This window comes from Ostrea edulis, chromosome 1, assembly GCF_947568905.1.
Source record: "Ostrea edulis chromosome 1, xbOstEdul1.1, whole genome shotgun sequence".
NCBI classification, from domain to species: Eukaryota; Metazoa; Mollusca; class Bivalvia; order Ostreida; family Ostreidae; genus Ostrea; species Ostrea edulis.
In genome coordinates, this window is record NC_079164.1 from 61,601,211 (window position 1) to 61,617,689 (window position 16,479).

Sequence of the window (16,479 nt, forward strand, 5' to 3'; positions counted from 1 at the left end):
CAGAGTTTTACTGTACTGGGCTTTTCATAAAAACTTGCACCATTTATACTTAAGAAATTCAAATGTGTTGAGTTGTCCACATTATGTTGGCTGTAAGAAGTCATACCTTCTTCCTGCTTTCTTTGGTTGGATCATCAGACTCTGCATCTAATGATTGCTGAAACAATGGACGAGTATATAATAACCACATTGTGAAGTTTGTAAAGCAAAATACTCCAGATATATGCATTTCTAATTCAGCTATGTGAATTACAAATAAAACCTCATTTGTAAAAAGATTTTTACATGTATGTGCACCTTTAGATCAGCCATTCTAGTTTTTGCCAGCATAATATAGTCCGTAAAAAGCTCTCTACATTTTGGAGGTACAAATGGTGGTCTAAATATATGTGCCTAATAAAAACAAATAACAATATAAGATGAGCATCAATGCTCAAGACAACACAACCAATACATTTGTCATGTGAATATGAAAATTTCACCTCAAATTGTTAAGAAATATAACTTCCATATCGTATAATAACATTGGAATTACCCAATAAATAGATATCATTGTTTATGTTGTAATATATAAAATCCTACATAAGCATTTTCTAAAATAGTATTTTTAAAACTGTTTCCGATGTTACATGAAAGAGATCAAATATTACCATTATCACAATGCTATGCCATACTTTTAAATGTGATGACGATTCAAAGGGCACCATATCTGTCAAAAACTTGATCAAACAAGTGAAGGCCCTCTTGCTGCTTGCTGGAGTATGAGCTGGCTCTGAAAATGTTCTCTGTAATAACACAAATTAAGTCATCCAATTATTGTCCACAACAACTATAATCTGAAAGGCTCTGGCATTACTCTAAGCTAATTCAGTTACATAGGTAAACCATTTATGGATATACTCATCACCATGATTCCGGAACAATCACAATGCCTAATTGGACATTTTTTTTTAAACCAAGCAAACTTTTTTCACTCAAAGACTTACCCTTACAAACTCATTAAGTGCAGTACCTGAAACCAGTCTGGGTAAGAAGCAAACACATGAGGTCCTTCATAACAGCCCTGTCTGGCAAAAAGGAAAGCAATGACAAGGTTCTCCAAGTTAGAGCACTCCAGTCCATCTCTCAGTAATGAAATGACATAATCTGTGTACAGCAAAAATGGAAAAAATCTTTGAAAGTTATAATTTCTATGCCTATCAGAGATGTAATATAATCTAGTCTTAGTATTTATAAAGTTATCATTTCTATGCCTATCAGAGGTGTAATACAATCTAGTCTTAGTATTTATAAAGTTATCATTTCTATGCCTATCAGAGGTGTAATACAATCTAGTCTTAGTATTTATAAAGTTATCATTTCTATGCCTATCAGAGGTGTAATACAATCTAGTCTTAGTATTTATAAAGTTATCATTTCTATGCCTATCAGAGGTGTAATACAATCTAGTCTTAGTATTTAAGACAGGTTAGTGAGTTACCCCTTCCCATGTCAACAAACATCAAGAATGCTTGGCGAAAAAATTTGATTGAAATTGGCCCCATGGTGCTTGAGAAGATGAAAATGTGAAGTTTACAGATACAAGCACAGATATACAGACAGATTCCTGCCAAAAGCTGATCAGAAAGTCAGCCATTGTGAGCTAACAATATGGTTTAAGAGGTAATAAGTTTGTGAAGGAGCTGTTTTTACATGTACCTTGTATCAACTGTGAGAGTTGCGGCATACACACTACAGCAGTGGAAAAGAAGGACAGAACCGTCTGCCAGTTTACTTCCTGCGTCTCCATGACAATCTTCATTTGTTCCAGGACCTCCTCAGGTTCTAACAGTACTAGACACTAAAAAAAGTCAATAACAAGTCATCACTACACAAAGTCAATAACAAGTTATATACTACACAAAGTCAATAACAAATTATACACTAAAAAAAGTCAATAACAAGTCATCACTACACAAAGTTAATAACAAGTTATATACTACACAAAGTCAATAACAAATTATACACTAAAAAAAGTCAATAACAAGTCATCACTACACAAAGTCAATAACAAGTTATATATTACACAAAGTCAATTACAAGTTAGACACTACACAAAGTCAATAACAAGTTATATATTACACAAAGTCAATTACAAGTTAGACACTACACAAAGTCAATAACAAGTTATACACTACACAAAGTCAATAACAAGTTAAGACACTACACAAAGTCAATAACAAGTTATACACTACACAATGTCAATAACAAGTTAGACATTACACAAAGTCAATAACAAGTTAGACACAACACAAAGTCAATAACAAGTTATACACAACACAAAGTCAATAACAAGTTATACACTACACAAAGTCAATAACAAGTTATACATTACACAAAGTCAATAACAAGTTATACACTACACAAAATCAATAACAAGTTATACACAACACAAAGTCAATAACAAGTTATACACTACACAAAGTCAATAACAAGTTATACACTACACAAAGTCAATAACAAGTTAGACACTACACAAAGTCAAAAACAAGTTAGACACTATACAAAGTCAACAAGAGGTACTGTGAGCAATGCTCACTAAGAATACCCCCCGCTTACCCCAATCTCCCAAAGGGTGTTGGTAATAGGTATAAACTACCTCTTTTCTGAGTGTAAAAAACAAATGGCATGACAAACCGAACCATATTGCTACTTTGATGTCCAGTTATTGACTTTGTGTAGTGTCTAACTTGTAATTGTCTTTGTATAGTGTCTAACTTGTTTTTGACTTTGTGTAGTGTCAAAAACAAGTTAGACACTATACAAAGACAATAACAAGTTATACACTAAACAAAGTCAATAACAAGTTATACACTACACAATGTCAATAACAAGTTATATACTACACAAAGTCAATAACAAGTTATATACTACACAAAGTCAATAACAAGTTATACACTACACAAAGTCAATAACAAGTTAAGACACTACACAAAGTCAATAACAAGTTAGACACTACACAAAGTCAATAACAAGTTATACACTACACAATGTCAACAAGAGGTACTGTGAGCAATGCTCACTAAGAATACCCCCCGCTTACCCCAATCTCCCAAAGGGTGTTGGTAATAGGTATAAATTACCTCTTTTCTGAGTGTAAAAAACAAATGGCATGACAAACCGAACCATATTGCTACTTCGATGTCCAGTGCGCTTGACCTTTGACCTTTTGACCCCAAAATCAATAGGGAACATCTTCATCCCATGGGTAGTCCATATGTATGATATGGTGATTGTAGGTGGAAAGGATAACGCTTTAGAGCCCGGAAACCATATTGCTACTTCGATGTCCAGTGCGCTTGACCTTTGACCCCAAAATCAATAGGGAACATCTTCATCCCATGGGTAGTCCATATGTATGATATGGTGACTGTAGGTGGAAAGGATAATGCTTTAGAGTCCGGAAACCATTGCGTCTACAGACGGACGGACGGACAGACAGACGGACAACCCAATTCCAGTATACCCCCCCCCCCCCACAACTTGTTGCGGGGGGTATAATAACAAGTTATACACTAGACAAAGTCAATAACAAGTTAGACACTACACAAAGTCAATAACAAGTTATACATTACACAAAGTCAATAACAAGTTATACATTACACAAAGTCAATAACAAGTTAGACACTACACAAAGTCAAAAACAAGTTAGACACTACACAAAGTCAATAACAAGTTAGACACTATACAAAGTCAATAACAAGTTAGACACTACACAAAGTCAATAACAAGTTATACACTACACAAAGTCAATAACAAGTTAGACACAACACAAAGTCAATAACAAGTTATATACTACACAAAGTCAATAACAAGTTAGACACTACACAAAGTCAATAACTAATTATATAATTTGCTAACTTAATATAATTACATATTGCATGTGTGCAAGATTCAGTCCTCATCTATGGAGAGCCAAAGAGTTCAATATTCTACCTTTGTAATTATGTATTTGTTGTTACTAAATGCGCCATTGGTTCAATGTAAAATAGAAAAATGTTAATCGTTATCTTGACATTTGTAGTACATAACAGTATATTCGTTATTTGAATGGCGTAAGATGTAAAGGAATGTAATGTCTGTGTAGATGCGTAACAAGTGAATGCATTATTTATTCAATGTAAATTTGAAATTAGATCTTCGTCATCCGTATTTCAGCATTTGCACATTGCAGTTGCGAGTTGCAGTAAAAAAAATTGGTAATCCGTCCAATGATAGTTCGACATTCGAATTTGCTCATTCGCTTACTGCATTTCAACATTTGTTCGTTGTTTTACCATTATGACGACAGAGGGCGCGCACTACATCGAATCTTTTGGGAAACAGACTATAGAATCATATTGGAGGACCAGTTTATGTGACATTCCCTCGGAGCTATTATTTTACCGGCCTTTTGAAGTCCGAGGTAAATTATTTTATTTTGTGCAGGGATATATTTTGATTTATTTTCTGTGAATGTAACTAATTCTTAAGTATTAATTTGATAAATGAATCCAATGATAAAAAATACATCAAAAATGCATTTCAGAAATCACCCCAAATTCTTTACCAATTCATTCTTCATTCAATAATAAACAAAGGACTAAGACCATGTTTAGCTATATCGGCCCTGTGGTGTGTTAAAAGATAAAGCAGAATGAATTGAAATAAAATTGTTATCATTTGATAATATAATCTTTATACCATCGCGACGTGCCAAGATTTCCCCGCCAAAACGTCAGCTTGTGGAATTCTATACAAGACAAAACCGGTATCGGTCTGGTTTTCTGCAGAAATCTCCACTTTTTTCAAATTTAGTTATATAATTCATATAAAACACGACCTTCGATCCAGAAACTGACTGTAGTCTATCAAAATCTATCAATACAAATAAATTTTGCACGAACGATTTTTTGGATCGAAAGGTGTGCTGTTGATGAATATCAACTTTGAATTAAATCGAGAGCAATCCGGAATTATTTATTTTTGTGAGAGTTGTGGGTATTTTATTAATTATGTTGCTTTGAAAAATTAAAACAATATACTTATGTGGAGTCTACATCATTTCCATGCAGAATACACCCCTATGTGGTGTTTTTATCACAAGTTTGTGCAGGAATTCTAAAAGCTATAGAATTTTAATGCGTAAACAAACGAATCTGCTGTCCGACAAATCGGACCTTCAATGCTATAGAAAGTTTTTATTTAGACGACACCAACAGAATTACTAAGATCAAAATGAAAAGAATTTATAGAACATGCATTGATATAACTAAAACTATTGCCGACATATCGAAAGTATAACGTTAACTAGGGCAAGTAAATGTATGAAGGATTTTTAAGCGAGTGACGTCATAGACTTCGTGGTTTAGTGGTAGAGAGCCCGTCCTTCAATCGGGAGATCCGGGTTCAATTCCTACCCGTGTCACTATTATTTTTTTTTAAATCATAATGTTACCTACATTTTTCTTGGCGTTATTGAAAATTTTCTTTCTTTCAAGACACTGAAGATGAAATTATACCTGAATACAAATAAAAATCAATAGGCCTATGCAATCACAGAACACCAAGAAAATGTGTAAGGATTACAGATTACATTTTTTAAAATTCATTGAAAAAAAAAACCCAAAATACTTTATTTTCGGACTTGATTTTATTTCAAAGTATGAACCAGCAAAAGATAATGGAAAGGAAAGTTTTTCCAATGCATCTAATGTACAGAAGAAAAGTCAGAAAAAATGTGAATCCATTAGCTATTCGTCATTTCCTGCAGAGTAAGAACTTTCTTGTTGAAACCACCACATGATATATTGTGTAGCAAGTGTAGACATGTGTGTCAGTAAATTCACATCCAACAAAATTGTCACAATCAATCTCGGCCACTTCCTGAGACAAAGTCTCTACAGACAATTTCAATACCTCTCGACAGAACCAGGCCTGGGGTAATGGTAATTAAATGACAGCCAGTTTCAATGTAATGGGGGTGTACAATGTAATGGACCATTTTTGTATTACAAGTAATGGTACATGTAATGTAATGCATACTGTACTGCACATTATTTTCCATTACATTTACACTACTTCAAATATTTGATGATATTTTGCAGATTTAGAATAATTCATTATATTGGTGATTGACTGAAGCATTTGAAACATTGATGACAATCAAATGCAATGAATAACTTAATAGATATGTTTCCTAACATTGCTGAATATTTAGTGTACTTATGTTAATGTATAATTAAAAATCATAATACAGAAATAATTTTTCTGCCATTTCTTTAATATCTGTTATGTAAATGTGTAATGTAAATTCACTCTCAAGTAATGTAATACATTATATTTCAAAATAGGAGTAATGGTAATGTGAAATTTTCTAGGTAATGTAAGGTGTTACATTGCTATGTAATTGACCTCAAGCCTAGATAAAACACCTTCTCATGCATATATATGCAAGTGCCTTGGACCCCAACTTATCATTTCCTCTTTTGCAAGATTTTCAGCATTTCTTCATAGAGATCATAATTCCAACTGCAAGGTGTCCAAGATGATGAATTCAGACCGGACCAGTGTTTTTGACAATTTGTTAACTTTTGACTCTGCACTTTTCATCAGGACAACCATTCTTGAACTCATTCAAAAAGTACATTATGACATTCATAATTCAACATGCAGATTTTCATTTGAATCATCAAATATGAATTCTTCCAATTAATAACCCCCCCCCCCCAAAAAAAAACACTTTAAAAACCTCCACAGGTATATTTCAAATGACATAGAACCATAGTATCAGGATGTCTCTGGAAGTGTCATGGGTTAATAAGGTTTAAACTTCAGAGTCGACATGTTTCTTCCAAGAAATATAGTCTTGTTTGGATCCAGTTTTTCCAGTTCTGATATAACTGCCTGATACTGTACAATGTAGGTGTCAATCTGGTCCCCCTATTGTGGGAATCTGTTTCCACATAACTGCTGTATAATCTGGTACCTTGCTATTAGCAGGCACAACAAGGAAGCTATTCCTGCAGTGATGTCCAACACTTATCTGCATGTGTCACTGATGCCACTATCATTGATGAATCTGATGGCAGTGATGATAGCATTATTGAGGAGTAGGAATATGGATTCTTGTCAATCTGATTCATGTCACCCTTGCCATCAATTTTTGCTGGACATATTATATCATCCTGAAATTCAAATTACTCCAGTATTATATCATTATCAAAACTATATCATAAATAAAAGGTGAAGATAACAAACAGTGATCAATCTCATAACTCCTACAAGCAATACAAAATGGAGAGTTGGGCAAACACAGACACCTGTATTATAATATTCATATAAAAGTTGTACTTTCATGCCCTCATGTATTTTCATTGATATAGAATTCAGAAAAATTACATTTATGTATTTGGTGGGAGATTGACATGTCTCCAACTAAACAATAGAGGACAGTTTAGCTACATGTACATTTCTGCATAAATAATTATATACACAAACATTTCATTTGAATTTGATTCCCCATCTAATAATTTTTGTTGTAGCTAATGTTGATATATTATCTTACTTCACAATTATCAGCAAATTCACAAAATATTTTTATCTTTCATACTCTTTCTTGTGGTAGATGTATGGAAAAATTTAATATTCAATAATATAAAGGAGATAAGCTAACAAAAAATTATATGCTTAAATCATGGTAGTACCCATGAAATTCAACATTCTCTGAGTGATTCTATATCTAATCCCAATGCAGGCATGTAAGTTGTAAGTGTAATTGTTGAAATTAAGTTTGACATGTTTACAATTTATCTTGAAATAAGGCATATTTAAATTATAAAACCAAACTGTTCTTATGATTTTCCTGGCTTAATGGTGCTTTTAAGTATTTAAAAATTATTGAATGTAAAAATCATTTTGACTTTTCTAATCCATGTTTCCGCGTAAGGCCAAAAAAAAAAAAAAATATATATATATATATATATATATATATGTTAATTGGTTTCCACTTTCCCGACCTACCCTAATTAAACATTTCTGTTGACCCTAACACATTTTTTTCTATATTCTCACAGATTTTGCAAATGTCATCACTACAACAAGAATATATTTTCTGACTTATGAAGTTATTTATTATGCACTAATACCAGACAGATTCCAAAACACAGAAACAGTTTTTGTTTACAGTAAATTGAAGAAATGTATCGATTCATCATATAACTTTTATTTGATTACTAAATAATCACTAAGTTAAGTTTAAACATAGTAGAATACTAGAATACCAAATCATTCGAAAATTATTCAACCTATAACCCCCCCCCCCCCCCCCCCCCCCCACACACACACAGGCCTACATGTTACCCCAGTGACCTATACCATTATGGAAATATACATCTATATACAATTATATGTCTCTTTAACCTATACAAATACTTTTTAGACCATACAATGATACATGGAAAGTTCAAAGTGTAAAGTGAGTCAAACATCATGTAAGAAAATTCAAATAGACCCGAGAAGGCCATGCACTCGGAATTGAAAATGGCATGATCGTGAAACAGCTGATTTTTCTGATCAGCTGATATACATGCAATTTTAAATCTTAACAATATATAATTATAATAGATAAACAATTAATCTATGTTGACAACAGTTAACAGATTTGTTGTGGGATTTCCAACAGCCCAATGCGTGAATATTATGAGTTTATGTCAACACACCACATGCGCACCATACTATTCGTTCCATGCGACTTGTTTATTATTTTTAAGAGCAATTGGTACACCTATTTGATAATACAGTTTAACGAGTAGAGGTGAAGTATATTCATATTTCTAAAACTTACGTTGAAATGCGATGAGTACATCCTCTGCAACTTCCACGAACAGCGCAAACAGGCTAATGGCGCGGCGTGTGAAAATGGCCGAATGAAGGATTGAAAAATATGGTGTGCCATTCGGGCTATAAGTAAAATAACCTTATTGCGTATTGGGAAAGAAAATTTCTTTTTCAAGATCTTATTATATATTAAACCACTCATTGCATAATTATGTTTTACAATACGTTACCACTTCTAATAATATATAGCGACGTTGTATGACGCAATCTTAAAAAGTAGAGCAAATTATAGGATTTATACTAGTAATGTAAACCTAAAAATAGTGTTCTTTCACCAACTCTACATATAAAAACCAGTACATTATAGGAAAAGAACATGTTAGAGAATATTTCTAACAAAAAATTATTCACTTTGGACGTTAGGCCGAATTTTGATAAACATGGTCTTAGTCCTTTAATACTTGAAATTAATCGATTATTAATCAATTATAGTGCGTCCGATTATACTGATAATCAATCATGAAAAAATATTCCGATGGTTCATCACTACGACTGTTTAAAAGGTTGGACACAATTCCCTAACAGGGCAACTGTTACACTAACAAGAGGTCCATGGGCCACATCGCTCACCTGAGTCACCTTGGTCCATATCAGAAGATTTTCCATATCTATTTGCATGTCAAACCGTAGTCCCTATTATGGCCCCAAACCTACCCTTGGAGGCCATGGTTTTTGCAAACTTGAATCTACACTATGTCAGAAAGCTTTCATGTAAATGTGAACTTCTTTGGCCCAATGGTTCTTGAAAAGAAGATTTTTAAAGATTTTCCCTATATATTTGTATGTAAAACTTTGATCCCCTATTGTGGCCCCATCCTACCCCCGGGGGCCATGATTTTAACAAACCTGAATCTGCACTATATCAGAAAGCTTCCATATAAATCTCAGCTTTTCTGGCTCAGTGGTTCTGGGAAGAAGATTTTTAAAGATTTTTCCTTTATATTTGTATGTAAACCTTTGACCCCCTATTGTGGCCCCATCCGACCCCCCGGGGGCCATGATCTTAACAATTTAGAATCTACACTACCTAATAAAGCTTATCTATAAATTTCATCTTTTCTGGCCCAGTGGCTCTTGAGAAGAAGATTTTTTAATGACCCTACCCTATTTTTACCTTTTCTTGATTATCTCCCCTTGGAATGTGGCCTGGCCCTTTATTTTAACAATTTAGAATTCCCTTTACCTAAGGATGTTTTGTGCCAACTTTGGTTGAAATTGGCCCAGTGGTTGTTGAGAAGACGTTGAAAATGTGAAAAGTTTACAGACGGACACACGGACGGACGCCGGAATACGGGTGATCAGAAAATCTCACTTGAGCTTTCAGCTCAGGTGAGCTAAAAAATTCAAAACCAGGTTTTCTTACAGCGAATTACAAAAGACCAGTTGAGTTTTCAATTGCCTGCTGGATTGATCAACAGACTTTACAATTTGGTCAGCAAAGTATCACATTTGGTCTGAATTTAGGTCACAAAGTTACTCAGGTATGACAAAGAATTGACAACTTTTTTTTCTCAGTGTGAGTGACAACCCCATAAATAAGATAATTTAACACTTCAGTTTTACTGATTATTTCAGGAAAAAGAATTTCTCTAATTGTATAAGTTAATAATTTCTTTGTTAAAATATCTCTCCATCTTATTTTTTTCATGGTTATAAGCTGAATAGGTGTTGTAAAATTCCCAAAGGTAGATGTGCACTAACCAACCCTAAAAACTATAAATAGAATAGAACTCTGAACTTAAATGGTTAGCTATAATAACAAGAATTCTATTGGTCAGAAACAGTAACAATAGAAGAGTTTTCTGGAAGTTTTCTTTGTGTGATATGAATGGAATGACCTCAAATATAGATTGAGAAACAGATAAATGGTTCATGTACATGTGGACACTTTGTGAGATGTCTAATGAATTTTTTTAAAAAGTGAAATTGATAAGAGTTTATTAAAGTTCAATTTAATCAATAAAAAATTGTATTTGAGAGAGAGAGAGAGAGAGAGATAGAGAGAGAGAGAGAATACACCCTTTTCTTTACTTAAAGTAATCAAAAGTATTTTTGAAAGAAAAATATAATCAAATTTGATTTTGTTCCAAATTTATTGATTTAAAAACACTTGAAATAATGTTTCAAATGAGAGAGAGAGAGAGAGAGAGAGAGAGAGAGAGAGAGAGAGAGAGAGAGAGAGAGAGTGCACCTTTAATTAAACATGTTAAAGTATTCAAATGTGTATCTGAGAGAGAAATATATTCAATTTGATTTAATTGATGTTCACTTTGGAAAAAAAATCCAAGGGAAATAGCTGCAAAAGACACTGAAATCAACTCAGATTTACCTGTAAAAGCAATCTACACTTGAGTAACTTTGTGACCTAAATTCAGACCAAATGTGATTCTTGGCTGACCAAATTGTAAAGTCTATTGATCAATCCAGCAGGCAATTGAAAACTCAACCGGTCTTTTGTAATTCGCTGTAAAAACATAATATATAGTGTTTGGTATCGTTGGAATTGGCTCAAAATGCTGAAAAAATATAAGTACAGTGGAACCCCGTTATTACGTTTTCCATTTTGTCACGATAAAATAATGTAATACCGGGGGCAACGTAATAAACGTTCCCAGTGAAATCCGTTAAAAATATCATTTGGAAATTGTATATCGTCCGTTGGTACTCCGTGAAGGGGTGTGTGAATATATCTTTACTGTTTCTTTGTTTAAAAGACTATTATACTTTGTTTTATTTACATCTTATCTTTAATGTCCGTAATTCTTCATGTTCTTATCCCTTTTCTTTATTTCTGGTGTAGGATACATAAGGATGTTTTGATCAACGTTGTTTTTTCTGCATTCGTTTGGACAGCCATTTTGTTCAACTTTAAAACAATGTGTTCATGTAAATTTCTATCAATAACTCGTTCCGGTTCGTATTCAACATTTGTATTAAAAAAATAACAAAACATCGTTTTATTAAGTTCTCTAATTACACAATACACAACACAATAAAAAAAATCCCACCCCAAAACAACAAAACTATCGACACAAAACGCACATGATACCCAACACTTACACACTTTTCTCACCAACGATAAACACGGAGAACAATTTAAGCGCAATCCACATAAAAAAAATATATAATGATGCACGAAGATTTCATTTATAACGCTAAATGATGGCACTAAAATCATGTGCGCATCAAGGGATTTTAGAATATTCACTGAGGTAAATGCCGTGCGCGAATCGGCCGATAACAGAGGACAGATTGATTACTGCATGTCCAAACAACAGACAATTTTTTAATTGACCACCTTTCGTCACCTATGTCCAAGCCGTTACCCAAGCGATAAATCTTGTCTTTCATGTTCGGTACCAAAGCTGTCCGTAAATAGAGTTTTAATAGCGAAGGTAATCACACTATGCTGAACACTCAGGTGGTTGAGAAATTATTTCTTCAATTATCAAAATATGAAAAATGAAGTAAATTTCATAGAGTACAATGTCTAAATAAACATTATTTAATTGTTTATCACTGGCTTCGATACGAGGTATTCACCTGTATTGATGTCGCTAGATCTATCGAAGCATGATCAGTCAAGCGTCTCTAATCCCCAAACAGACCAGGAAATTTACGTGGTGACTGCCTCAGACAGTCAAGGTGTGAATGGCTTATTATTTTGAGAATCATTATTGAATAATTAGGGGTTTATTACGTTTTTGTCGGAATTTTTACAACGTAATACCGAGTCCCGGCATCTTTGGGCAACGTAATAACGAGGTCTATTTTATATAGGTTTGTTAAGAAATGGTTTTGTGCTTTGAAATTCCAACGTAATATGCGGACTAACGTATTAAAGGGGGAACGTAATAACGGGGTTCCACTGTATCAGGAGGGAAAATATTGTATTTTTTTTCTTTTCTTAAAATTCCACCCTTATCTTGATTATTTGGCCTGCGGCACATTTTCACATCTCCCGCAAGGCGCCCGTGGCCAGAACAAAGCTCTTAGCAGCTGTGTGTATTCGCAAATAACACACACCGTGGAACACGGAGGACACGGTGTATCTCTGTGGATTTTCCATGGTGGGGTGTATAAAACTCGTGTTGTGTACTGTATGCAACTTGAAAATATAAACTCGTCTTTGAGATAGACGGTAAAACAATACTATTTGCTGTGGTCCTTTCACTACATGGAATTTTAATTTTTGATCATGATTTTTCAATTATGTCCAATACAGCGGGGAAAAAATTGTAAAGTGTTATGTAGTGGGGAGGGGGAGCAATATATCACAAATTTAAACATCGTGATAGAAAATATGCAAGTTCCTAGTATTTTAACAGTTGTGATTTACAACCAGAATATACCCCAAAAATATATATTAACCTATGCGTCCATTTTCTGTGTATTACACTGTGATTCTCATAACGTCAACATCATGACGTTATATAGTTTTTCTGTTGAAAAACAACACAAAGTTTAAATGACTGTAAAATGAAAACTAGAAAAGATATAGTTATAAAATAAATTGTTCTATAACCTATAAATCCTAGAGCATCAACTGTGAAAGTCTCATTTATTTTGGCGAAAGGACCAATTTTAGTACTTTGTGGCTCTGGTTCTTCGAAAAGAATTGGAATAGTAGTTATCAGGAAGAAGATGAAAATGTCTATTGTTCACACATTTAATAACTGACCATTTTGGCCCCACTCTAATACCAAAACCCCTACCCCTGTGATCATCAAATTTCAAATTTTGGTAAAGGACTACCTGTTCTTTCTAAATATCTATTTAGTTTCAATTTAGTATCAATAGCACTAAAGACATTATTTAAGTGTTTTACACATAAACACTATATACTAAGTTTGGCCCTGCCCTGGGGTCAGAACCCCTACCCCGGGGATCCTGCTCTACATCACTATGCATTTAGCTTTTCTTATACATGTGCAGTTTTAGAGAAGAAGATTTGTGAAAATTGGTCAATTTGGGGCAGTTTTTGCCCCACCCCTAGGACCCCAGGGGTGCTGGAGTCCTGAAATTTACAATTTATGTCCCCCTTGTCCCAATGATGCTTCATACCAAATTTGAAAAGAATTGAACAGGTAGTTATTAAGAAGAAGTTAAAAATGTTTAATTGTTAATGCACGGCAACCAATTGCAATAGGTCCGAGTTTACTCAGGTGACCTAAAAAACCACTGTACTAACATGAAATGCAGACCCTCATCTATATACATGGATATCACAAACAGACAAGACAAACACTATATGCCCTGGTCATATTCAGAAAGGGGTAGAACAATTCTTCATTAACTGCTTTGAAACTAAGCTAACCACCAAATAGGGAATGGTGAGGTCAAAGTCACAGTGAAGGTCAAGGTGAAAAAATAATGCCACCATTGAATAGCTACCACTACTATGTGTCAGTGTAAGAGTTTTCATAGAAATATTGTCAATAGCTGCTTTGAAACTGAGCTCAACACCAAATAGGGAAAAGTGAGAGGTCAAGGTCAAAGGAAATGTCAAGGTAAAAAAAAATTTTGATGCAGTTGAATAGATGTCACCAATACGTATCAGCATAAAAGGTTCGATAAAAATATCTTGAATGATTTCTTTGCTAAACGCAAAGTGTGACGGAAGGACGGAGAGACTTCCGGAAGACAGACATGACAAAAAATATATGCCCCAGCCATATTCATGGCGGGGAATAAAAATGTTTTCTAAATATCAATCCCCTTTAATAAGATATTCCCTTACCTGTTTGTACCACTGAGTTAGAGAAGATGAAAGCTTGCTGAAAGTCCAATCTTTCTGTTGTTTCAAAGCATCTGCAACTGAAAGCAATCAAGAAAGAGAAATAAGTATATGATAATGTTCAGAGCATGGATATAATTTATAGTCTCAACAGAACAGTTCCTAGTTTGTGGATCAAATAAAATAAAGTCAATAGCTTTATTTTCACTGCTGCAGTTAAGTTTTGCTATTTTCACTGTAGCCTAGGTAAAAAAAATGTCAACATAAATCTTAACTTTGACAAAACATTTATATATAGAATGGACCTATAAACTATGAATAAATAAAATTGGGGAAATGTACAAACAGATGAAAACTTGAAAATAAGTAAGGCTGAAGTTGCACTGACTTCTTTTGCCAGGCGTCCAACACTAGAAGTCTTTCCAATATGGCGGTAAAAATAAGAGTCCTAAGTCAACTAAACATCTGGTAAGTCAGGAAGGCCCCGCAATATATATTTTAGAGGCAGGCATGACATAGAAAGTGCTATTATTTTATCAATATCAACAAATTCAAAGTCCCATAACTCTGTAACGACAAAACTAATAAATCTGAAAATCAAAAGGGGTCTTCCATTGCCTTATCCAATATCAAGTATAACATTTATGAAAATCTTCCCAACGAAAGTTATCGTGTACCATAGAAAGCACTGATGGATGGGAATCAGGCCTGGATTTCTCGATAAAATATTAAGTTGAAACTTGAACTGAGATTTTACTCAAATTCTGACTGCTCAAATTAAAGAATTCACAACTTAAGTTTGAGATTCTGACTGCTCAAATTAAAGAAAGCACAAACTTAAGTTTGAGATTTTTTCAAGAAATCCAAGCCTGAAAATTGAAAGAAGTCTTCTTCCACCTAATCAGAGTATTTTGTACAAAATCTATAAAAATCCTGTTCAGTATTCTCAAGTTATCCAATGCCTTAGACAGCCCTGTCATCCAATAATTATTGAAAAAAAATGCAAGTCCCATAATGACAGAACTGATAAATCTGAAAATCAAAAGGGGTCTTCTTCTTCTTTATCAAAGCATCACATTTTGATTCTATAAAAATCGTCTCAAGAAATCTCAAGATACTGCATGCCATAGAAAGTGCTATTATCTTATTAATAGCAAACAAGAGGTACTGTGAGCAATGCTCACTAAGAATACCCCCCACTTACCCCAATTTCCCAAAGGGTGTTGGTAATAGGTATAAACTCCCTCTTTTCTGAGTGTAAAAAACAAATGGCATGACAAACCGAACCATATTGCTACTTCGATGTCCAGTGCGTGTGACCTTTGACCTTTTGACCCCAAAATCGATAGGGAACATCTTCATCCCATGGGTAGTCCATATGTATGATATGGTGACTGTAGGTGGAAAGGATAACGCTTTAGAGCCCGGAAACCATATTGCTACTTCGCTGTCCAGTGTGCTTGACCTTTGACCTTTTGACCCCAAATCCGATAGGGAACATCTTCATCCCATGGGTAGTCCATATGTATGATATGGTGACTGTAGGTGGAAAGGATAACGCTTTAGAGCCCGGAAACCATATTGCTACTTCGATGTCCAGTGCACTTGACCTTTGGACCCCAAAACCGATAGGGAACATCTTCATCCCATGGGTAGTCCATATGTATGATATGGTGACTGTAGGTGGAAAGGATAACGCTTTAGAGCCCGGAAACCATATTGCTACTTCGATGTCCAGTGCGCGTGACCTTTGACCTTTTGACCCCAAAATCGATAGGGAACATCTTCATTCCATGGGTAGTCCATATATATGATATGGTGACGGT

At 34.2% G+C, this 16,479-nt stretch overlaps 1 protein-coding gene and 1 long non-coding RNA gene across 3 annotated transcripts in view; both read right to left on the minus strand.

Moving 5' to 3' along the window:
• Positions 1 to 16,479, minus strand: part of LOC125648524 (Fanconi anemia group A protein-like) — a 166,437-nt gene that overhangs the window by 76,421 nt on the left and 73,537 nt on the right. For both annotated transcript variants that reach the window (XM_056155797.1, XM_056155795.1), the window contains exons 11-16: positions 14,657 to 14,733; positions 1,699 to 1,840; positions 1,013 to 1,146; positions 675 to 785; positions 298 to 393; positions 107 to 157 (exon numbers count right to left, since the gene is read on the minus strand). In XM_056155797.1, coding sequence (XP_056011772.1) covers positions 107 to 157; positions 298 to 393; positions 675 to 785; positions 1,013 to 1,146; positions 1,699 to 1,840; positions 14,657 to 14,733 — 611 coding nt within the window. The remainder of the gene's footprint in view (positions 1 to 106; positions 158 to 297; positions 394 to 674; positions 786 to 1,012; positions 1,147 to 1,698; positions 1,841 to 14,656; positions 14,734 to 16,479) is intronic.
• LOC130052031 (uncharacterized) lies at positions 5,653 to 9,306 on the minus strand. The gene is made up of 2 exons (XR_008800372.1): positions 8,864 to 9,306; positions 5,653 to 7,205 (listed from the first exon to the last, which is right to left on the minus strand). It is a non-coding gene; the product is annotated as an uncharacterized LOC130052031 (long non-coding RNA).